Source organism: Delphinapterus leucas, chromosome 11, assembly GCF_059928025.1.
Source record: "Delphinapterus leucas isolate spDelLeu-1000000601 "Yukka" chromosome 11, BTC_Dleu_Yukka2, whole genome shotgun sequence".
In the NCBI taxonomy this organism is placed as follows: Eukaryota; Metazoa; Chordata; class Mammalia; order Artiodactyla; family Monodontidae; genus Delphinapterus; species Delphinapterus leucas.
The window spans coordinates 96,227,316-96,251,770 of NC_143139.1; the positions used below are offsets into that span (position 1 = coordinate 96,227,316).

The 24,455-nt window shown below is 53.2% G+C and overlaps 1 protein-coding gene across 3 annotated transcripts in view; it reads right to left on the minus strand.

Annotated features, from left to right (window-relative positions):
* Positions 1 to 16,455: 16,455 nt before the first annotated feature.
* ARFGAP3 (ARF GTPase activating protein 3) overlaps positions 16,456 to 24,455 on the minus strand; it is a 55,832-nt gene continuing 47,832 nt past the window's right edge. For all 3 annotated transcript variants that reach the window (XM_089921409.1, XM_022596602.3, XM_022596601.3), the window contains 4 exons: positions 23,967 to 24,090; positions 22,648 to 22,738; positions 17,793 to 17,914; positions 16,456 to 16,590 (listed from right to left, as the gene is read on the minus strand). In XM_089921409.1, the coding sequence (XP_089777535.1) occupies positions 16,573 to 16,590; positions 17,793 to 17,914; positions 22,648 to 22,738; positions 23,967 to 24,090 (355 nt within the window). In that variant the 3' untranslated portion in view covers positions 16,456 to 16,572. The remainder of the gene's footprint in view (positions 16,591 to 17,792; positions 17,915 to 22,647; positions 22,739 to 23,966; positions 24,091 to 24,455) is intronic.

The following is a 24,455-nucleotide window of genomic DNA, read 5'->3' on the forward strand; positions in this document are numbered from 1 at the left end:
TGTGCTTGAGCTGACTCATGTCAGCTGGAGAGAGCCGATGGTGGCCATCTCTTCCCAACTCATGTTCAGTGACATCACATTGGTAGCATGAAATTGGCTGCGCTGGGAGTATTTACGCCACGGAAGTTGGCAAATGCTACAAATCAGGGCTTCCTTCCTGCAAAGCAAGTGGTTAAACATTAGCCAGCACACCATTGCAACTCACCCAATTCTGGGACGCAGAGACAGCCTCCTGGAGAAGATGACTTCTGAGCTGAGCCTGGCAGGATGGGTCGGGGGTGGGCGGGTGGACAAGTGTTGCCTTCACCTAGAACATTCTACCTGTCTGCTTAAGTCTTACAAAAAGTGAGCAAGTGGTCTATCCTAGAAAGGAAGCAAATGGTTTAGAAGAGAAGAATGCTAGGAGTGCAGAAGGGATTCTAGTTGGAGGACAGAGCAGGTACAAGGGTCACCTGACCTTGTGTTGTCACCTGGGAGAAACAGAGTTTACCCTGCATATGCTTGGAGGCCAGTGGTGGTTTGCGTGCAGGAGAGGGACACAAGTGAACGTTTGGGGGCAAGATCTCCCTGCTGGCAGTGGGAAGGAGTAGAGGATGGCTGAGAGGGCCTGACGAGGAGGCCACTGAGACAACCCACGGAAGAGATGCTGAGGGCTCTAAGACAGCTGTCGAGGGCTGGCTGTGGGTGAACCAGCCCCCTGCAAACTCCATGAAACCCTGGCTGACGGGTACTGTGGGGTGGGGAGAGAGGCAAGCATCTAGAAGGAAGCTTGGGCTCCTGGATGCCAGTCACTTGAGACAGGACACCTGGGCGGTGGGTTAATTTTGGGGGAAAAGATGGTGAATTCAAGTTACGTGTGTGTGATATGCATTTGAGGCACCTGGGCCAGCCAGGTGGGCGGTCAAAGGCAGGCGGGCATTGGAGCTGGATCTCCAAACACAGATCTGAGCTGGAGATACACAGTTGGAGGTCATTGGCTCAGAGTGATGGACACCTGGACAGAGCTCTGAGGGGCACCAGTGTTCAAAAACCCATCAGGAGAGTCGCCAGATGTCCACTATCAGGGTGGGGTTTTTTTTTCTCTTAAAAATAATGAGATCTTCCAGTTTCCGGTCCAGCATGTAAAGAACTTGAAAGTCATCACTCCCATTCTCCCAAAAAGAAAAAAATCTGAACAAACTGAAAATCAATAACTCTTCTCAGATCCCTCAGAGAACTGAGGTCACAGGGCAAATCAGTGGCCTGAAAACTGGAGTGAGAGGTGGAGGCAGAGCAGAAGCCCACAGCTAGAGCCAGCGCTGGCAGGACACTCATACGGCGGGTGACAATTGCCGGGGACTCCAGCGTAGATTAGCCTGAGAGTTAAAAACGTAAGGGGACCCCAAACTTTCACGCTTTGGGCAGGGAGAGGGGAAACCAATTATTTGGAAATACGTCATGAGCCTTCTGTTCTCTGTAATGTAAGGGCAATAAAAATTGTTCTCTACCCTCTTAGGGTTTCTAGCTGGGACTGACATAAAAGAGATTAACAGCAGAAAAGCATACGGGCTTTATTTACGTATAAGTGGGAGCCCTCACAACAAAAACAAATACCCAGAGAAGTGACTGAGACCCAAGTGAATTAACAGTTAGGGTTAGCTGGGACTTCCCTGGTGGTGCAGTGGTTAAGAATCCGCCTGCCAATGCAGCGGACACAGGTTCGATCCCTGGTCCGGGAAGATCCCACATGCCGCGGAGCAACTAAACCCGTGTGCCACAACTACTGAGTTTGTGCTCTAGAGCCTGCGGGCCACAACTACTGAGCCCGTGTGCCACAACTACTGAAGCCCGCACGCCTAGAGCCTGTGCTCTGCAACTAGAGAAAGCCCCGCGCGCAGCAACGCAGCCAAAACCATAAATAAATAAATTAATTAAAAAAAAACAATTGGGGTTAGCAATTGTGGACAAGTAACTAAATTACATGGGAGGTCTATAGGGAGATAGGAGTTATTGAAACAAAGCCTCTTTGTATGGATATCTCTTGGCCTTACCTCCCTCCCTCTGGTGATTAGAATGTTATTTCCTCCTAGTACAGAGAGGGCACCTTTCATGTGGAAATTTTATCTCCTGCTTTCAGAAAGAAAAGGAAAGTCAGAGTGTGCCCTTCATCCCTATGCTGTTTCTCAAGTGCTTTGAAGTAAAAATAACTGAACCCCTTCGGTAACAAGGCCAGCCCTTAAGGGAAAGGACCTTCCTAGCGCCTTATCCCACCTGGGAAAGGGAAATTAGTCAATTCCATCCACTCTGGCTTTCTGATCCTACATAGGGAAGAAAAAAAGGGCTAATAAGCTCCTCTGAAATTCACAGCCCGGGGACTCTGGCCCACTGAAAAAAATGACAGCAGACTTCCCTGGTGGCGCAGTGGTTAAGAATCCACCTGCCATGCAGGGGACACGGGTTCGTGCCCTGGTCTGGGAAGATCCCACATGCCGCGGAGCAACTAAGCCCATGTGCCACAACTACTGAAGCCCATGCTCCACAACAAGAGAAGCCACTGCAATGAGAAGCCTGCGTACTGCAAACGAAGAGTAGCCCCCTCTCGCTGCAACTAGAGAAAGCCCGCGTGCAGCCCAACACAGCCATAAATAAATAAATAAATTTATTGAAAAAGAAGAAAACAATGACAGCAGCCATGAAGATTTAATTATAAGATTATAGAATGTTTCTCCTTCATAACCTTCCAAAACAGAAAGCACCAGGCCCAGATCGTTTCGCTGGTGGATTCTACCAAACATTTGAAGAAGAAATGACACAGAAGCAAAGGAGACACTTTCCTAACATTCTATGAGGCCAGCATTACCCTAATACCAAAACCAGATGAAGACATTATAAGAAAGGGCAACTATACAGTTCATACAGCTCAATATCAAAAAAACAAACAACCCAATCAAAACAATCGGCAGAAGACCTAACTAGACATTTCTCCAAAGAAGACATACAAATGGCCAACAGGCACATGAAAAGATCCTCAACATTACTAATTATTAGAGAAATGCAAATCAAAACTACAGTGAGGTACCACCTCACACTGGTCAGGATGGCCATCATTTAAAAGGCTACAAATAGGGCTTCCCTGGCGGCGCAGTGGTTCAGAGTCCGCTTGCCGATGCAGTTCGTGTCCCAGTCTGGGAAGATCCCACGTGCCGCGGAGCGGCTGGGCCCGTGAGCCATGGCCGCTGAGCCTCCGTGTCCGGAGCCTGTGCTCTGCAACGGGAGAGGCCACAACAGTGAGAGGCCCGCATACCGCAAAAAAAAAAAAAGGAAAGAAAAAGAAATGGGGGACAAAAAAGGCCTCTGTTCCCGGGAGCCCCACAGGGTCCCATTCGATGTCATTTTCACGAAACTGCAAAGTTCAGACACCTCCTCTGAGCTCCCGTGGCCCCTGCACACACCGTGCTGCTGCCTCAGTCAAAGTCAGCTCCCCTGGCTTCACAGCTGGGCAGGATGCGGGCTCAGAGACTTTCAGGGACTCGCCACTCTGCTGCTCCCCCAGCCCCTTCTCTCCTGAGAGCTGCTCCCCCACCCTCCCCAGCCTCGTGGGCCCGGTGGCTGGCCCTCACCACCCCCCGAGCCAGGTTGGGGTGCCCCTGCATCACTGCCTGGTCGCCAGGCCTGGCTGGGCCCGTTCCTGCAGGCTCTCTGTCCTTAGCCTCAGGAGGCCTGGGTCAGCCACTGAGCCTGTGTGGTCCTGGCTGAGCCCCTGGCCTTCTCCGGGCTTCAGCTTTCTCCTCTTGCAGATGGAAGGAGGATGCCCGCCCCCAGCAGCAGGAAAAGCCATGGCCGTGCAGGGTGCAGCTCACCCTGGAGCGAGTTTGGATTCTTCCGCGGGTGAGGGTCCTGAGCCCTCCTGTGGGGCTTAAAACATCTCCCTTCCTACCCTGTGCTCTCCTGAGTTCTCGTAGGCTGGGGCTTGGCTGTGGGAAGAATGTCTGGCCTGCGTTTCCTTCCGGTGTCCACCAGGCCCCACCGTCCCCGTGGGACCTCGGGTGAAACACGTCATCTCTCCGAGGCAGAAATAAGCATAATTACTCTGCACAGCACACTCTCAGGGTGGACGGGAACACCTGCTCACAGCAGGAACTCAGCACACGTAGAGCTTGTACTGCTTCTTTGCTTCCTTAGAGTATGTACCTCGTAGTAATTGCTCTTAACAAGATGGGATCATCTTGTAAAGCTCAGATGCTGCCTGATTGCACCTGAGGGCTGCCCAAGTGTCCCTGCAACTGTTATTTCCAGGTCCCCTGTGTGTGTGGAGGTGGCATCGGGACCAAGCATGATGGTGAGCATCCTGGGCGCCGAAGGTCCTGCCCGCCCCCCCCCCACACATACTTTTTGGGATGACGGATGTGTCCCCAGCATGCCCCATCTTGCTGGGTGGTTTCTCCAGGTGCCCAACTGCCCCTGTCAAAGGCTAGGCATAGATCCAGCCAGGCCTCTCGTCACCCTGAGTGTAGGTCCACGGTTGGCCGATGACCAATGGCCTCAGCCTGGGCCCAGGTCCTTCCTCACTACTGTTGATGAAAAGTTAAGCAATAGTCGATCTAAGACAGAAATGGAAAATTTTATTCGAGCCAACCTGAGGACTGTAACCCAGGAGACAGTCCTTCAGAAAGCTCTGAGGACTGCTCTGCCCGTGAGAGGTCAAGGAGCAGTGACATAAATATTTGAGACAAAGGGTTATACGTCAAATGACATGTTACTGACAGTTTACACACTCCAGAACTACGTGTGGAAGGCAAGTCATAGGTCGTCGTGGCCTCTTACAAGCTTAAGGAAGGTTGTCTCCTAAGGGGTTTTGACCTTTGGTGAGATTAAGAAGGAATGTTTTCTCCTAAGAAGGTCTGATTAAGGCAGACACACAATATACAGGAAAGGGGAGGGCGGAGGCCCAAACGGACAAAGAAAAGGTTTATATTTAAATTTTTCTCATCTTGCTGTGTTACTGGAACTTCATTTCATCGTTATAAACTACAGCCCCGTGGGTTCTGCTTTCCCATCAGCCAGAGCTCTGGCTGCCCGTCCTCTGAGCACCCACCGCGGGGCTGGCTCGGCTCCAGGGCCTTCTGGGCCTCTGTTCCCCAAACAAAAGGCAAAATCAGGAACACACACGGGGAGGGAGCATGACGACCAGGTCGCTTCGCCCTCCCCGAGCCTTGCGAGGTGGGACCGGAGGAAGAGAAGGGGGGACCACAGCCAGCAAGGGGCCAGCAGCCAGGGCTGAGTTGGGCTTTTGAGCTGGGCCCCAGGACCCCAGGGCTCTGAGAAAGCCAAGAGCCAGGCTTTCTACTTAACCTTCCTCCGTAGGCGCTGGGCCCAGACACAGCAGGGCCAAGGCAAGGTCCCCCACGGCCAACATTTCACTAGAAAAACTGCTCCCGTGGAGGTGAGGCCTCCCAAAGGGCGAGGCCGGGGTGAGTGGAGAGCGAGGGCCATGCCAGCTGTGCACACCCGCTGGTCCCCGTCCTGCCGCCTGAGCTCAGAGCCCGGTTAGTCTTTGTGGGGGGCCTGAGGCTGGGCCCGCAGCTCCACGGGGCTCTGGCTGTCTCACAGGTCAGCAGGATGAGGCTGCGCCTGGGTGGGATCTAACTTTCTCTCTCTGACTACCCCACTTTAAGCTGCTTAGGCCTGTCATCTGTAGTAAAGCCAAACAGGATATAAAAATAGTCCCCTAAGGAGTGATCTAGTGGTTAGGATTCCGGGCTTTCACTGCCGTGACCCGTGTTCAATCCCTGGGGGAACTGGGATCCCGCAGGCCACGAGGCATGGCCAAAAAAAAAGGAAAGAAAAAGTCCCCTAATCGACTTAAAAATGGTTCCCCAGAAAAGCAGGACAGTTGCTGCCCAGAATGTGCCAACCATTTAGGAACCAAGAGAGGACTTTAAATTGTCCTTCGTATCACAGACACATGTGGGAGGGGGTGACAGGCGTTCCTGGTACTCAGGCGGCATTGAGAGGCATTGTCCCTGGGTCCCCCTGCGGGGCAAGGGGAGAGAGGAGGGGCAGAAACGCCAGAGCCCCCCAGTCCCTCTAGGCCAGAGGAGGAAGGGGCCGGAGGCCACACCGGACTCCCCACCACACACCCCATGGTCCACCTGCCTTGGGCTTCCTTGGGTGTCACCCAGCTGTTCATCCTCCAGGAGACTGTGGGCCATTCAGAGCGCCAGTTTCCTCAACCTCAAAGTAGAAATAATATCCATCCTTCCCTCCCCGGTTCAGAGTGAAGTGCCGGCTACCTGGGGGCCTGGGCAGGGAGGGCACCATGGAGGTGGACAGGGTAACCCTCTCGCCATGAGGGCTTGTGCTTCTGTGGTCCGTGGCCTCACTCCCTCGTCCTCCCAGGACACTTGTCAGGCTGTCTGTCCACACAGCTTTGGCCCTAACCATATTATCTGGGCATCTGGCTCCAGTTCTGGCAGATTCCCTTGCTGTTCCACTCTCCAAATGGATAAGACAAGCAGATTAAATACCAATTATGTCTCCAGGATCCGTGGCTGGGTTTTCCTGGCCTGATGTGGTATTTTTCTGAGTAAGAGGAAGAAATCATCGAGGCAGACTCCTGCCATTTCCGAAGCGCCTTCGGTCTTCTGGGTGAGTTCCAGGAAGACTCTCTTACCACCACTACCCCTACCCTCCAAACCCTGTCTGCATCTCCTCCAGGAAGCCCCAGGAACGTCTCAGCTACAGCCACCCTGAAATATGTCCCCTCCTCAGGTGGGTTTGCCTTTCTCTTTGGGCTCCGAGGCCCTGTCCTCCAGCCGGAGCCAGCCAGGAGCAATGGACCAGAGTCACAGCCCCTCTCCGGTTGCAGGACGCTCTGAGAACTGTAAAGTCACCTCAAATGCTCGTCGTTGTCATCACCATTCTCCTTCAAAACAGCCATGGAGCTGGATGTGCCTGGATTCAAATTCCAGCTCTACCGTGTGAGCACGACCTGTGTGCTGTGGGTAAGTCCCCTGGCTCCCGGGCCTCAGTCTCCTCCCCAGCACAATGGGGACGATAGTGAATCATAGGCAAGGCCCGGGTAGGGCCAGCCACACCACAGGGCTCAGCAAATGGGGCCGATTTCAGGGTAGCATCTGCCTGGCCCCTGCTTGTCCTTCCAGCACAGGTGTGGTCCTTCAGTTTTAAGGAAAATTTTAAGAAGATTCACAATTGTGTGTGTGTTTTTTAAATAAATTTATTTATTTAGTTGTTTACGTTTGGCTGCACCTGGTCTCCGTTGCTGCACGCAGGCTTTCTCTAGTTGTGGAGAGTGGGGGCTACTCTTCGTTGCGGCACGTGGGCTTCTCATTGCTGTGTCTTCTCTTGTTGTGGAGCACGGGCTCTAGGTGTGTGGGCTTTAGTAGTTGCGGCACGCAGGCTCAGTAGTTGTGGCTCATGGGCTTAGTTGCTCCACGGCATGTGGCATCTTCCCGGACCAGGGCTTGAACCCGTGTCCCCTGCATTGGCAGGAGGATTCTTAACCACTGTGCCACCAGGGAAGCCCTCACAATTGTTGAAATAAGAGAAATAACATGTAAGAGTTAAAAAACTAACAATAGTAACAATAACATACAGCTTTAATAAATGGTGTTGAGTCAATGGGATATCCATATGGATATAAGTGAGTTTCAACACCATTCCCCATATAAGGGAGCAGGACCCTATGGGGCCTTCCTAGGACAGAACCACCCCTGCCAAGTCCCCTGCCTGCCTCTTGTCTGTAGAAAAACTTTAGTCAAACAATACATTTAATCAGAAAAATGAAAAAACACAGACGCAAAGGAAAATAGTCAAACAAGACAAAATAATAATAGTTTAGTCATTAAACAAAGTCAAGGACCTTTATTTCCTCCTCAAGGGCTTTAGATAATATTCTGAGCCGCGTCCTTTGTGCTCTTTTATAGGCACTGAAGCCCCCACCAGGTGGAAGGAGTTAACTACATGATGACCAGGCTGTAGCCATGACATAAGCTGCTCCATCTTACACAATTCAGGGAACTGGCCTCAAGGAAATGAGAACAAACCGACCTTGGAACTGAAAATTAACTGTATTTAAAATAGTCAAGATGACCCTGATCAGACCACCAGTGACCAATTTTAAGATGATTTTCAGAGCTAACTGTGTTGTTCTGCATGTAGCCTCCTTACACCCCTGCCTACGCACCCCAGAGATTCCCCTTTAAAAACTCTGGCCCCTCGGGGCTTCCCTGGTGGCACAGTGGTTAAGGCTCCGCACTCCCAATGCAGGGGGCCCAGGTTGGATCCCTGGTCAGGGAACTAGATCCCACATGAATGCCGCAACTAAGAGTTTGCATGCCACAACTAAGAAGCCCGCCTGCCGCAACTAAGACCCAGCACAACCAAATAAATAAAAATATTTAAAAAGCAAAACAAAACAAAAAAACTCTTGCCCCTTGATCAACAAAGGGGAGTTGGTTCTTTGGGACATGACTTCACCTTCTCCCCAGGGTTCCAAGTTTCCTCAATAAAGCTATATTTCCTTTTACGCAACACTTGTCTCTAAGTATTGGATTCTTTCTTTCTTCTTTTTTTTTTGGGGGGGGGGCTGTGCCCATGTGGCATGTGGGATCTTAGTTCCCCGACCAGGGATCAAACACATGCCCCCTGCGCTGGAAGCTCAGATTCTTAACCACTGGACCACCAGGGAAGTCCCATCAGTATTGGATTCTTGAGCAACGAGCAGCCAAACCTGAATTTGGTAACACCCATACCATACATACATATCAACTCCCAGTGTATTGAGAATCAAGCAATGAGAAAAGCGAACAAAGCTTCTAGAAGAAAACAAGGGAATATCTTTATTGGGTTATGCAAAGCCTTCTTAAAGAGGACACAAAAAGCGCTAACCATAAATGAAATGATTGATAAATTAGGCTACACTAAAATTAAGAATTTCTGTTCATTAAGAGAGAGAAAAAGGTAACAGACAGAGTGGGAAAAGATATTTGCAACAAAGAACTTCCCTGGTGGCACAGTGGTTAAGAATCCGCCTGCCAGTGCAGGGGACACAGGTTCGATCCCTGGTCCGGGAAGATCCCACATGCTGCAGAGCAACTAAGCCTGTGCGCCACAACTATTGAGCCTGCGTGCTACAGCCTGTGAGCCATAGCTACTGAGCCCGTGTGCCAAACTACTGAAGCTCACGCAACTAAAGCCAGTTCTCCGCAACAAGAGAAGCCACTGCAATGAGAAGCCCGCGCACCGCAACAAAGAGTAGCGCTACCCTGCTCGCTGCAACTAGAGAAAGCCCACATGCAGCAACAAAGACCCAGCACAGCCAAAAATAAATAAATAAATTAAGAAAAAAGATATTTGCAATATAAATTTATGACAAAGGTCTGTATCTAGAATATATAGGAAACTCCTACAAATCAATATGATAAAGAAGATCAAAACAGGAGCGAATGACTTCACAGAAGAGGATCTGGAAAAGGATATAGGAAACTCCTACAAATCAATATGATAAAGAAGATCAAAACAGGAGCGAATGACTTCACAGAAGAGGATCTGGAAAAGGTCAGTAATAAAAGCGTGGACGTGCAGATGTGTTAGTCATCAAGGAATGAGGTTAAAGGTGTGTTGTGATATCATAGCACTGTTCACCTACCAGCAGGTTTCGAGTGAAAAGACAGACGCCACTCACTGCCGGCGAGACTGTGGAGGGGGAGGAACTGGGGCACCCACGCTGCTGGTGAGGGTGCCCATGGTTACAGCCTCTTTGGAAGACATTTTGGCAATATCTTCCGAAGACACACACCCTATGACCTGGCAGCTCCACCCCAGGTACATACGACAGAAAGTGCACAGATGTTCCCCCCAAATCTCATACCTGAACGTTCACAGCAGCTTCATTCATAATAACCCCAAACCAGAAACAACCCAGAAGTCTCAACAAGAGAACGGATACACACCCGTGGTGTATTCACAAAATGGAAAAGTAGCGCTGAAAATGAGCAAATCACAACAACCGCGTGGACAAAGCCACCAATACAATATTGAGTGAGAAAATGTAGACCCGCAAAAAGGAACAAAGCAAGCAGTGCTGACTGCGGTTTGAGAAGACCTCACGATGGGAGACAGTGACTGGGAAGGGGCCCAAGGAGACTTTCTGGTGCTGGTTTTATGGGGGCATCACTTGTGAAAATCCAGTCTGCTGTGTGTATATTTGTAGTCATGGAATACTTAATTCGAGAACTTACTTTAAAAAAGAAACCGTAATAATTTTAAAAACCAACTCCAAATCCTGTCCCCAGGAGGAAGCTGACAGGTTGACAGTTTTTCCTAAATGCATTTTTCCCCAGATTTACAATGCATATCAAGCCTTAGATCATGTTGATTCCCGATTCTTCATTTCTACTAAACTGGAAAATTCGATAGGCCATCGGGGTTGACTGGAACCTGCAATGGTCAGTTTTATGTCAATGTGGCTGGGCTATAGTGCGCAGCTATTCGATCAAACACTGATCCAGGACTTCCCTGGTGGCGCAGTGGTTAAGAATCTGCCTGCCAATGCAGGGGACACGGGTTCGAGCCCTGGTCCGGGAAGATCCCACATGCCGCGAAGCAACTAAGCCCTCGCGCCACAACTACTGAAGCCCGCACGCCTAGAGCCCGTGCTCTGCAACAAGAGAAGCCACCGCAATGAGAAGCCTCCACAGCTCAACGAAGAGTAGCCTCCGCTCGCCACAACCAGAGGAAGCCTGCGCGCAACAACCAAGACCCAATGCAGCCAAAAATAAATAAATAAAATAAATTTATTAAAAAAGAAAAAAAGGATGCTGTAGAAACCTTGGTCCTAACCACGGGTGCTCCCGTGTGTATGTGCGATACACGTGTTAACACACCTGTGTTTGCTTTTCTCTTGTTAATCTGCCTTTAGTCAGTCTAATTCTACAGGGCCCCAGCCAGAGAACCTAGGAGGGTAGAAGGAAAAAGAATTTTTCCGCCCCTATACTTACTACACTGAAGCCAGGTTGGGCCTCTCTCAGCCTCTCCTCCAAAGCCTGAGGAACTCGGGGAGGGGGCAGGACAGAGGCCTGAACAGGGACAGAAGGGGCACAGGGAGCCTGCTGGGTGCTGGATGATGGTCACTCGGGTGTGTGCTGAGAGCACACGGCGGGTGCTTCAGTGAAGGGAGGAATGAGACCACTTCCGTGAGGCCGCCCTGCAGAGGGGGACCCCAGGCTGGCACCCCCCCATACCCGCATTTACCCATGTGACCTGAGCACATCCTGGGCACACTCCGTGCCTCTGTGCTTTCTCCGTGAAGAAAGGCAGGGATGCCTTACCTACCTTCGGGGGCCTCACCCAAGGGCCCAAGCCACGGGCCTACTGTGTGCAGGGGGGCCCCACTAGGCACCTCATGCACTTCCTGTGGTTCCTCCCATCGTTCCTCCCACCGCGAGGCGGTGGGCCCTGCTCTCCTCCCCGTTTGGACGATGAAGCGGTGAAACTGCCATCGCCCCTCGTAGCCTGTTAACCTCCTGAACAAGCTCGTAACCACCGCCCGTGAGGGTTATTCCCAGCAGAGGCCGCCGCTGGGGAAAGGCCCGGAGGAGAGACAGAGCCTGGCTGCCCCTGGGCCCGCGGGGGGCCGACAGGGGGGCGGCCCGAGGGGTCCGTGGACCACTCTGAGGGAGCTGGCGGAGGGCGCGAGCTGGGGGGACAGCAGGGCCTCTGTGTGTAAGCGAGCAGCTGGAGGAGGGCCCCGGGGCTGCAGAGTCCCCCGGCCGGGGCCAGCTGGGGCCAGCTCGTGTGGAGGCCGTGGGGTTGGGCACACGTGGGGAGGAGGCGCTGCACTAGCTCTCCGCACGCGGAAGGAGCGGCGGGAGCGGCGGCGGGAGCGGCGGCGGGAGCGGCGGCGGGAGCGGCGGCGGGAGCGGCGGCGGGAGCGGCGGCGGGAGCGGCGGCGCAGGGGCCGCTCTCACCAAGGCCCCGGTGGTCCTCGGAGGACCCGGTGCGGGTGCGTTGGGGAGGCGAGGGGCCGCAGGAGCCGGTGCGAGGGAGGAGGGTTGACTCAAATGCCCGGCAGGGTCCACCTAAACTCAGGCGGAGCCCTGGGTGCCTGAGCCCCACGTGCAGCCCGGGGCCGTCTGCGCCGCTGAAAGGGAGGCCAAGGCCCACACCTGTGGCGTGCGGTGCAGACGAGGGCGCAGTGACCCAGCCGACAGGACGGTCAGAGAGTGCAAGAGAGGAACTGGGCGCTCAGAAGACTGAGCTCATGTCTGGTGCAGGGCAGCAGGGTGGGGACGGGGGCAGGAAAAGGGTGACCCAGGCGTGGGGAGTCAGCACCAAATCCTCAGGGCAAAGCTGGGACACACAGCGGGCAGGGGGCCCCCATGACCCGGCGCCTCGGGCCCCGGAGAGGGACCAGCCCAGAGGGTGGCGGCCAGGGGAGGAGCCTGTGTGGTCAGAGATACCCCCGGTGTCTCCGTCCGTCTGTCTATCCATCTGTCCAGGCCGGGCCCACGGCTGGCGCTCCTGCCACTGCACTGCTGTTTTCAGCGAGACAAATGACCTGGGTGGGCAGAATGATAAGAACTACAAATAGAGGAAAATGGACCCGGAATGGAAGGGACGGGAGAAAGCACAGGTGCCTTTGTAAATGGATCACATGACTCAGCGCAAACAAGGGTGTCTGAGCCACGTAACCACAGAGAGCACAGCAGTTTTCGGGTCTGGGAGGAAGGTCAGTGACACCACATCCTGAGCGCAGGAGCACCGCTGGGGGAGGGCTGGGGCCTCAGGGTCTGACCCTGGGAGGTCACGGTCACCCCGAGTCCCAGTGGCAGACCCAGACCCTGACGCCGGGCTTCCCGAATCCTCTTACGCCACTGCCGCCGCCCGCCGCGTGTCCTGGGCGGTTGCCACCCGTCTGCCCACCTTAGCGACCTGCTTTTTATGGCAGTGGGCCTGCCGGGCTCTTGGGAGTGTGGGCAGGGAAAGCGTTATGAACAAACCAAAACGAGTGGTGGTGAAAGAGATGGCTGGAAAGTGTGCCTAAAACAGGGATTGCGGCACAGGTTTAGTGGTGCCGGGTTAAGTCTGTCCAGGGTTCGAGCCCCAGAGTCCTGCCTGAGGCCCGGCCCAGCTCCTGCTGCAGCATCTCCTGTCACGCTAGCACATCACCCTCTGCGGGGCAGGGCTGGGAAGACGGAATCCCTTCCCTCAAAATGTGTTCCAGCCACGGGTCTAGGCACTGGCAGAACCCGTGAACCAGATGGACCAACAACCCTGTCCTCAGGGCGCTTGTGTTCTACCGGTGCTGGGAAGACACAAGCAATAAACAGGACGAGGGAGGGAACTGCGGGAAAAGGCGAAAGGAGAGCAGGACTTGGGGCATCAGAAGTGTCTGGGGGAGGGCTGCAATTTCTAGAAGGGAGATCGGGGTCACTGAGAAGGAAGAAGACCTGAGGGTGGGGCCTTAGGTGGGAGGAGGGGCACGCTGGCCAGCACCCAGGAGGCCGGCCCAGGTCCGAGAGGGGCCCGGCACAGTGGAGGTCTGGGGGAGGCGCAGACAGCTGGAAGGGGCCAGCGAGGAGACCCCGGGTTCCCGAGGTGGCGTGGCACTATTTGGGGGAGAGTCACGTTGGAGCCAGGTGCTCAGGCTGAGCGTCCAGAGGCGAGAAGGACACAGGTGTCCTGAAGCCTCAAACTGCCTGTGAGCAAGTGGGAGGGGGGAGTCTGGCCGGAGTCCTGGCGTCCGTCTGAGGCCTTCGGGTAGGCTCTGCTCGGGCCCCCAGCACCACCCAGGCCCCGCAGGCTCCCGACCCCCTTGGGAGCCCCATGGTCTCACTGTTGTGCTCAAGCTCACTGGGAAAGCCCCCTCCAGGCAGCACCTACATCTCCATTCACATCCATTTACCTACATTCCCAACAGCTCTTTAAGGTGATCAGAAAATGCTGCATTTTCACAGAGAGCTTGTTCTGGTAAAACGTCTCCTTCCCCTTCCCCTTTCTCTCCCTTTGCTTTTCCCAATTTCACAGAAATTCCTGGCCCTCACTGGCTTTGCTCTCAAGAACAAAAGCATAATAAATAGCTTTTTCGAAGCGCCACTGCTTAACCCTACAGCCCAGTCTCGGCCAGTTTCCTTCAGGTCCTTGGACTGTCATATCACCATTTACTTTTTAAAAAAATTAATTAATTAATTTATTTTTGGCTGCTTTGGGTCTTCGTTGCTGCGCGCGGGCTTTCTCTAGTTGTGGCGAGCGGGGGCTACTCTTCGTTGCGGTGCGCGGGCTTCTCATTGCGGTGGCCTCTCTTGTTGTGGAGCATGGGCTCCAGGCAGCCGGGCTTCAGTAGTTGTGGCACGCAGGCTCAGTAGTTGTGGCTCGCGGGCTCCAGAGTGCAGGCTCAGTCGTTGTGGTGCACAGTCTTAGTTGCTCCGCGGCACGTGGGATCTTCCCGGACCAGGGCTCGAACCCGTGTCCCCTGGATTGGCAGGCGGATTCTTAACCGCTGCGCCACCAGGGAAGCCCACCATTTTCTTTTTTAGTCAATAGATCCCAAATGTGATTTGTTAGAACAATTATTAACTAACATCTTTAGTATTTGAAGCACTCATGCAAATTGATTACGAAACAAAACACCATGGGGCGGGTAGTGCTGTGAGGTGGGGTGAGCCCACCCAGATGGGGCTCCTGCCAGCCCCGGCCCTGCGGTCCAGAGGCCCTTCGCGTGAAGAAGTTCAATGATGGAGAAAAGCAAGGCCACATTCAGAGTCGGGGGGAGGACCTTTCACTGAGTCTCACTCGCTCCCTCCGTAAAATGGGAACATAACCTGCTCGGAGGTTTTCCTGCAGGTGGACTGAGCCCAGGCCCCAGCCTGGAGCAGGGCTAACTCAGTGTGGGAGCGTCTCATGGACGCTGTTATGGACGGAATTGTGTCCCCCTAAAGTTCAACATGACTGCATTTGGAGATGGGGCCTTTAAGGAGATAATTAAGGTTAAAGGGGCCCAGATCCCACAGGACTGTGCCCTTATAGTAAGGGGAAGAGACAACAGAGGGACCTCTGGCTCTCTCCGAGGAAAGGCTGGATGAGACACAGAAGAGAAGGCAGCTGTCTGCAAGCCCGGGAAAGAGTCCCTTCCAAAGCCACCCTGAGCCTGCCCTTCTCGCCTCCAGGACTTTGAGAAAGTACATTCCACCGTTTAGGCTGCCTGGGCTGTGGCACCTTGTTAGAGCAGCGTTTTGGGCTTGAAAGATGCCACTCTGCGAGGGAGTGGCGAGGGAGCTGTGCCCCAGAGGTCAGCGGAGGTGACCTCACTTCCAACAAGGGCTCCCGCCCTGCTCCGGCGCTACGGACAACATCTCAGTTCAGGACAGCTGCACCTCAGGCCTCACACACACACTAAAAACAGATCCATCTGGAATTATGTGCTAATCAAGTGCGCACCAATGTTACACCATGAGCCCTGATTTATGATTCATCAGGAAAGCTTTCGTTAAAAAAAAAAAAGTAGGCAACACGATCTGCCACAACTGTTTATTATATTTAGAAGCCTACAAATTTGAGCTTTTAAGAAAAATTCACAAAATATCCCGTTGAAACCACATTTCTGGTTCATCAAATTTCAAATATATTTTAATGTGCTGGACAATATATTCTAATGCTGTCTAAAACACAGCCAAATTATTTTTCTTTTATTCATTTGTACACATTCTGTAATTTTTTGAAAACCAAGATTAAGATAAAAAATGTTAAGAAAACTACCCCATTACAATGACTATTTTCCCATGTACTGGAATATTTTCTGTGGGTGTGTCTTCTTACCTTATTCATTTTTACTTCTGTACACTATATCTATTTATAAATGCACTTAGGGAGCTCTCATCTTACATTTCTCATAAATTCAAACAGCAACGCCTTGTCAAAAGATTAATTTGCTTGGCAGTGCAGAAGCTTAGGCTGTTAAAAGCTCTCACTGAAAACTATTTTTAAATTTGTCGATCATCCAAAATAAACAATTTCAAAGGGACAGACGTCTTTAAACATGAAATCACCTTAATATGTGGAAATATAAACGAAGCAATCTCAAATTAGACACCAGCCATTTTTGGTCTTTTGTTTTTATTCTTTGCTCCCTTTTTAATGAAATGTATGTCGTGAATTTTGTTTCTCCAGGCCCTCCTCGTATCAGCTAATGCTGGTAACCCTTAGCCCATGAGCCTCACAGCACTGAGACCGCCCCCCCCCGCCCCCAAGGAGAGGTGGAGGAGCCCTTGTTTCCAGACCCCCAGCTGTTGGAACCAAAGAGTCCAAGGAAATTAAGCAGGGGTGTGCACGGATATGCCAGAAGGAAGGTGTGTGCAGGAAGTCACGCAAAACAGAAATCGCAGGGAAGCTTCTACTACATCAAAAATAACAATTTCTCAAAAGAAATATTAAAAATCAGTAATGTATGTATACCCTGTGAAAAAGTAGCAAAACAATCCACAAAACTGGCTGGTCTTCACTGCCGTCTGTGACGTGGTCACTGGTTCATTTAAAGAGGAATTTCTCCAGGAAATACATATCGCAACGTCAGTATTAAGAACCATAGCGATCCTACAGAAAGAACCAACACGAAAGTTTACGACTATCAGCGTCACCAAAACGGGCGCCGCAGCGACGGGAACCCGCACCCGAGGAAGTGGGAACCGGGAGCTCCTGGCGCCTGCGCTGCGGCCCCTGGGCTGTGGGAAGGATGGTGAGGGGTGCAGGGCCCCATGGTGAGCCCTCCAGGGGGCAGGTGTGATGGGGGGACAGAGGAACCCTGAAATTCTGGTTCAGCGGAGGGATCTTGCAGGAGCACCTTAACCTCTCTGTGCCTGTTTTTCAATCCATAAACTGGGGATGATCACCTATAAAAAATAGGGATGTCACCTCCGCGGAAGGTCTGGTGTGGGCTCGGCTGACCTAAGGGACGTGAAAGAGCTCTGCGAATTCTAACCAAAGGTTGTGTCACCCACAGCTGGAGCCCCAGGGCCGAGGAGCTCTCCACAGTGGGGGCGCCTCCCCGACCCGGGAGCCCCCTTTAGAGGCAGCAGAGTCCACGTCGATTAGGTCCTACTCCCTACAGCCATGTTTCACGTAATCAATAGCGTCCTAAAATAACGTGAGGTAAGCAAGAAGGTTCACAAAGTCGCCTTCGTATAACCCGAGCCGGCCTTAAAGCATTACACATGAGCACGTTCCCCTCCTGCCTCATTTAAAAGACTGAAATACAATCTAAATACCCAACTCGGGGAATATTTAAATAAATTACATCTATTTTCACTCAACAGAATGTGGTTTCTGAAGACTTTTTAACTACACGGAAGTGCTCATAACAAAACATCATGAAGGAAAAAGAGGGTGTAAAACCACAGACACGATATAATCCTTTACAAATTTTAAACAGGTATATGCACAGAAGCCTAGAATCAACACAGAATAAACCAAATATTAACGGAAGTCTGCCCTGGGAGGTGGGGTTCTGGGTAATTTTTTATTTTCTTCTTAATATTTCTGTTTCAATAGAGGAAAAAAGTAGGTCATGATCATGACAATTCCTGTAACAATTCCTCTAGAGTCATAACTTAGAAAATTTAAACAAATATGAAATTATAATTTCTGGTTTTCATGATGTCCTGGGTTACACTGTAGCAAAAATATAAATCAATAATATAAAATCTGATTTTCCAGCAATTGAAGAGTGGTCCGAATCTCATTTTCAAAACTATGAACCCACCATCAAACTCAGTTAACGTCATCCCCGTTTCACTAACCTGAATCGAAGTCATGACTCCGTTAGCAAAGACGGAGAGCTTTCCAGCAACGGATCTCACTCCCTGCTTAAACTGGGCCATGTCGGGGGCCGTGGGCAGCATGCTCGTGAGGTTGTAGTTTCCTGCACACAGAGCAGACAGACACTGGCTCGTCACTACCGCAGGGATGGCACAGCCAGTGCCCAGGGACCCGATGGCTTTGGAGAACTCGGCTCCCCTCCCCTCCAGCTGCCCATAAGCAGCAGCTGTGGTTAAGGGAAAAGGAGCCTGCGGTGGGTTTCAGCGCCAGCCCTACCATGAAGCAGCTGCAAGACCCCACGGTGAGAGAAGATGCAGCACTAGGTCTTAGGACCACCACGGGTTCAAATACTGGCACTGCCACTTCCAAGCTGTGTGCCTTTGGAGAGGTTCCTTACCCTCTCTGGGCCCGTTTCATCCAGGCACTTAACACAAGACCTGACAGAGAAGTACTCAGTAAATGGCAGATGGGCGGACATCTGTGGGTTTTTCGGACTCAGCATCTCTTCCCCCTTTTGCTAAAAGCCCTCCTCCCTTCCTCTGCAGGAGGTCTCTCCCCCAGCCCCCTAAACCATGCATGGGCACGTGACCCAGACCTAGCCAATCAGAGCCTTCCTGGATTCCCGCATTCTCAAGGGAGGGGAGCCGTTTGCTTGCTCTGGGGTTACTGGTGGGGGCGAGGCGACGCTGTAGCTGTCTGTGACTAGGGCTGTCCCCCTCCCACTCCCTCCTCAAGGAGGGAAGGAGGAAGCCTCTGGCAGTGCGGGAGGAGGCTCACCCCAGGAGGACAGGCAGAGGGGTGGGTGGGGCTGTCTGCCGACTCAGCAGGGCCAAGCGCAGTGCCAGCGCTCCCAGGTAGGGGCCGACCCCTCCCCCTCACCGAGGCCGCTGTCGGCTGCGTTTCTGCTGCTTTAGTTTTGGTTGTCCCAACACAGACAGCAGCATATTGCACACAGGTGAAGCGCATCAGAGTTGTCACACATAAAGGGGTCCCTAGAGCTGACAGATGGGCTTCTGTGGCGCACTTTTGTCACACAGCTGTGAAAAGGTGCCGGAGGGGCTCAGAGACTTTGTGAGAGAACGCCAACCCTGCAGAGCCTCCAGGGAGCCAGCCCAGCTGCCCCTCGGCTCTGCAGGTCACCCTACACCCGCCTGCCCCTTAAGCAGCAGCAGAAGCCAGGTCCCTTTCCAAGAACCAAATAGGAGGCACGCATTTATCCTCCAGCACGGACGCCACCCCGGAGAGACAGTGTGTCTTCCCACAGCGCCATCCCGTGCCCAGCACTCGGGGAGGGGCCACAGGTGTGGCTGCTTCTCCTCTCTGCCCCTGGGTGACATTTTAGAGTCTTGTAGCCCTTTGCCAATGACAGAGCGACAGCCTAGCCCAGCCCAGTGACAGGACTGGGGTTCAAAGCCCAGCACGGTGGTGCTACCAGCCGGTAAGATGCATCTGAGAGGAAATGAAGAGCTAGTGTGACATCCTGGGCGCAAAGGGCCAGTCACAGCTGCTCCATGGCGTGGCGAGGTCCGGAGTGGCGAGGGGGCTGTGCCCCAGAGGTCAGCGGACGTGACCTCAGCAGAAACGCCTCCACTTACAAGCTTCCAACTCGAGAAACGTTGAGAAAGGAGAGAGCACAGCTGAGGCAGGAGGTTTAACGTGGAAGCAAAGCGCTGTGGTGGCTGCTCCACTCGGGCGCACAGACACCCCTTCTTTTTGCTCAGGTTGACAAGACTCCGGTTTGTGTAACTGAACCTGGTTGGCGACAGCACCGCACAGCTGTGACGTATGACAAATATGTTCAGCAAATCACCAAACAAAACCGCCCGACGGCCGACTGAAGTCAGTGCTTTGAAGGCCGACAGGCCCAAAGAGGCCAGGCTCCTGGACCCCGGGCCAGAGCCAGGAGGAAGGGAGAGAGTGGCCGAGGTGCCTCCAGGGAGCCTCGAGACCCAGGAACAACAGCAAACGCGCCAGGAGCCCCTACGACCCTGGGCAGTGCGCACCGAGCCCGGACAGAGGTGTCCGTCCGCAGCGCCCTGGGCTTCCCGGGTGGCCCCGTTCAGACTCAAATGATCAGAACCAGGTTTTGGAAAGAAATACACCAGAGGGGCAAGCTGGGTTTCCAGCTTCTTCTGTTCCGACACTGCTCTCAACAAAGAACAAAGCCACCTCTGCTCTGTCATCTGGTTCCCTCTGAGCCTGAGTGGCTCCCTCTGAGGCAGTGCCCAGCGATGGCCATCCCCCGTCCCCCAACTGACCCTGCTCTGGAGTGACGGCAGGGACGGGCACTGTGCCAGCTGTGGATGCTTACATGTGCTCCTCATCTACTCCCTCCCAGACCGTGGAAGGGAGCGGCCTTGGAGCAAAGCCAGGGTTAAAGCACGCCCCCAGGAAGTACCAGGAGGCATTTCTAATTTGGAGAAATCTTCCCCTTAACCCTGAAGAAATTATAAAGGTGATCTACCCAGTGGCACTGATATTTCACGGATGGGGAAACATTTAAGATAAGGAACACAGGATACTCTCTTAAAACCAGCTTTTGCTCTTTGCTGAAATGCACTCTAAATAAAAAGTAAATATTTAGTGATCGGCGTTCAGTGCGCTTGCATTTAGAGCATTTATCAAAGGCATCTGACGAGATGCAGAATGAGGGTAATCGTGGTCTGAACCATCTGGGTTTGGGATGGAGGAGGGAGGGGGAGGGAGGGCAGGTGCTGCCAGCAGGACCACTGCCCGCTGGGGAGGGGCTGAGGGTCCCTGGGCAGCCTCGCACCCCAGGATGGTCCTATCAGGGCTGCGAGTCCCCAGGACAGGAGCTTGTCTGGGACCCACAGAGGGCCAAAAAAAAATCAATGGACCTTTGTTCTCTGAAAGGGGACAGGAAGGTAAACGTCATCGCTGGCTGCAGCCTTCCTTCAACAATTGGAAATGCTGCTCATTTGATCTCTGAAAGGTTGTTTTTTTTTCTGTTTTTTTTGTTTTTTTTGCGGTACGCGGGCCTCTCACTGCTGTGGCCTCTCCCGTTGCTCCAGACGCACAGGCTCAGCGGCCATGGCTCACGGGCCCAGCCGCTCCGCGGCATGTGGGATCTTCCTGGACCAGGGCGCGAACCCGTGTCCCCTGCATCAGCAGGCGGACTCTCAACCACTGCGCCACCAGGGAAGCCCTGAAAGGTTTTTTTAAACAAACAATAATGTTTCAGAGTGAAACTTCCAGTAACTTGAATTACAAAAACAAAAACGGCCAGGGGTGAGTTTCAACCTGTTAGGTTCTCTGGACTGCCCTGCCCCTGTGCCAGGGCGCCCATGAGGTAGCCCAGCACTGACTCACAGGGGGCAGAGGCGGGACCCTGGGAGGCCTCCACAGGAGCCGAGCACCCCTCTGCCAGGGGCGGCCGCACAAGGAAGTGCCCTGACAAGAGGTCAGAACACCGAAAGTTCGCATGTGAGAACACAAGTCCGTGAGCCACACCTGCCCCAACCCAGGCCCAGTGCAGGAAACGGCCAGTCAGAAAGCAGCTCCTCCTGCTGGAGGCCAGAGGGCGGCCTAGGACGCTCCCTGCCCAGGGGCCGCGTACCGGGCCTGTGTCCCGCAGGTCTCTGGTCCACCCACCTGGCTAGAACCCTCCCTTCTCACTGCAGCACAGCAGCCTGGCAGCGCCTGCTTCACCCCGGGGGCCACGGTGGCTCTTGAAACGCCCCCAAACCCCAACGGAAGGCCCCAGGCATTCGGGTCTCCCCCATGACCTTCTCTGTTGGGGCTGTTTCTCTCTGGACTCAGAAAACAGTTGTTCTCTGTGGCTGCAGGGCCCAGCGGCCGCCCGCGTGGGGTCCCTCCGTGCCCACGCCCAGCTCCTCCAGGACTGGAGACGAGGGGTACAGGTGGTCCCGGGCCTTGAAGGCCTTGGAGATCCCCCCCCCCACCGCCTGGGTGCTCCTGCTGACGAGTGGGCTCCTGAAATGACCTCAGAGGACCCTGCTCCTTGAATGTCGGCCATGACATAAGGGGGACACGTGGCCCTCCCCTTACCCCCGAGGCCTGACTTGGGGCTGACTGGGACTGGAACACGGCTTTCCTACGGCTCAGGGTCAGAGGGACAAGCAGAGAGGCGCTTGGTTCTGGACGCCCATGACGGGCCTGTGTGCTGAGGCTTACTCCCTGGGGGGGCCCAGACATCTCCTCATCGGGCTCTGGACCCTCCTCTCTACCTGCCTGGCTCCAAAGCCCCATTCTGTCTCCCCTGGGAGGCGGAGGCTGGTGGACTCACCTGTTCTATCTGCTCTGACTACCCCTGGGGTCCGGGAGGGGCCTGGGAGGGCCTGCCATGTGCCAGACCCCGAGGTGACACTTTACATAAAGGACCTCATTTCAGCCTCAGTACAAACTGGTGAGGTAGGTATGGATATTACCCACCCATTTTACAGAGGAGGAGACCGAGGCTAAAGGTGACCTGAAATCCCCCAAGTCTCACAGTTAGGGAGTGGGTCCCGTCACACGGGAGCCCAGGGCTGTCCCCTCCAAGGCTGTGACACCACACGAGCCAGACACCAGGTTCACGCCATGCTAGGCACCCCACCGCCCGTGACGATGGTTCAGGGAGACGACATGCCGGGTAACTTTGGGGACGTCGCTTAAATTCCATGACTTGGTCTCTTCACATGCAAAGCCTGGAATAAGAACTTCTGCTCTGCCTGACTTACAGAGGCCACAGGAGCATCAAATAATGGCCGCTAACAATCCTGGTAAAGTAAAAAGTCCTATCCAGAGAAAACGTATTCATGCCGCAGACACGGTGGAGACCAGCCTCATTACCCGCCTGCCCCTTCCCCACATTACCTGCCGTCTGCTTCCTCTGCTCATCAAACAGGTCAGCAGAACTGATGGAGGAACTTGCCGAAAGCCTCTCCAGCCGAGCCCTGGTTTCATACTAGACAAGACCAGGAGAAAAGAAACATTAGGCTCCAAAAACCATGAGCAATTTTGCAGAAAGAATCATCGAGGAGCTATCACGGCTGGGCTGGGGGCCGGCATGATGCTCACGTCCTGCGGGTCACAAGCAGACAGATGAACGCACAACGCCACGGCCAACAACAGTCAGTGGAGGGGAACCCAGAGGGACAGTGACAGTGACAGCTCTGTCATGTGCTGCTCTCACCCAGGTGCCAGGAAAGGCCGCTCCAAGAAGCTCTCTCCCAATAGCCTTATGTGATTTCCTAACTGAACTTGAATGTTGTCAACTTTAAAACAAGGCAGATTTTAGTGGGTGGAGAATAGCCAAGTGGCAACTCTAAATACACTCAAAATGCTAGTGGAGGGTGGCGCAGTGGTTGGGAGTCCGCCTGCCGATGCAGGGGACACAGGTTCGTGTCCCGGTCCGGGAGGATCCCACGTGCCGCGGAGTGGCTGGGCCCATGAGCCATGGCCGCTGGGCCTGCGCTTCCGGAGCCTGTGCTCCGCAGCGGGAGAGGCCACAACAGTGAGAAGCCCGCGTACCGCAAAAAAAAAAAAAAAAAAAAAAAAAGCTAGTGGAATTTCTACTGCTACAAAATAAAATCGGTACTTTAGGAAATAATTATTCTCTGTATCGTGCAGGAAGCCTTAGTAATAACACATATCTCTAAGAGTTTGCGTAAGCACATTAGTGCTTCACAATTAAAAGGAAACCTTTAAGCTCCCCATTTCCATTTGAGTCTTACTGCTTAGCCAGACTCCACTACGATAAGCTCATTAACATTTCTGAGAAAAGAGGCAATAATCTCTTTTCTGAAAATAAATATACCTACCCTCGAGAATCTATCTGTATACTTCATTTAACTATGGTTAAAAAATTGCTAAGTAAATTACAGGTGTATCAAAAATCTCCTGAAATTTACTCAAAAGGTATCGAATGGATGGCTGTTCAAAACTCTGAGAAAGGAATGAGAGAAAGATGAGACACTGTCCCTGCCTTCCAATCACTCCTCTAGCTGGAGCGGCAAAGTGGGGCGATTAGTCAGAAAGACCTGGGTTCGAGTCCTGCTCCAGCACTCTGGGGACAGGGGTCCCTTGCAGCCTGACTCCATCTCACTCAGCATCCAGCACCTCCTCCCACACCTCCCGTGGCCCTGCTGGCTCCTGCTCTGTGGGGACCACACAGAAACTCCCTGGGCACTTACATCAGCTTTGGCTTGTCTTCCAAAGTACATATCTGAGGAAATGGCTTTGACGTTGCCAAACTTCTTCTGGGCCTCATCTGTATTTTCAACTGGCTCATAGTCTGGCTTGCGGCGAGCAGTAGGTCTACAGTCAGCAACAGCCAAAACAGGAATGACGTCAGTAAGATGATGGAATAGGAGTTTTCTCCCATTACCCCTTAGAGAACACTGGTTTTGACAATCACCCACAGATGAGAGTGCCTTTGTGGGAGTCCAGGAGTCCAGCAGAGAGGGTCCAGCACACTGCTGGAGCAAAAAATCCAAGACTGGATGCATTGAAGAGGGTAAGAAGAATAGCCTCACTGCGCCCATGTCACCCCTCCTCCAAGGCGGCACAGCTCAGTGCCAAGAGAGATCCACGGGGCCTGCAATTCCTCCCACGGGGGAAGGCGAGAGGGTGGTGAGCGGGTGCCTGGTCTCCCCAGCTGTGTGGGACATTGCCAAGGGTGC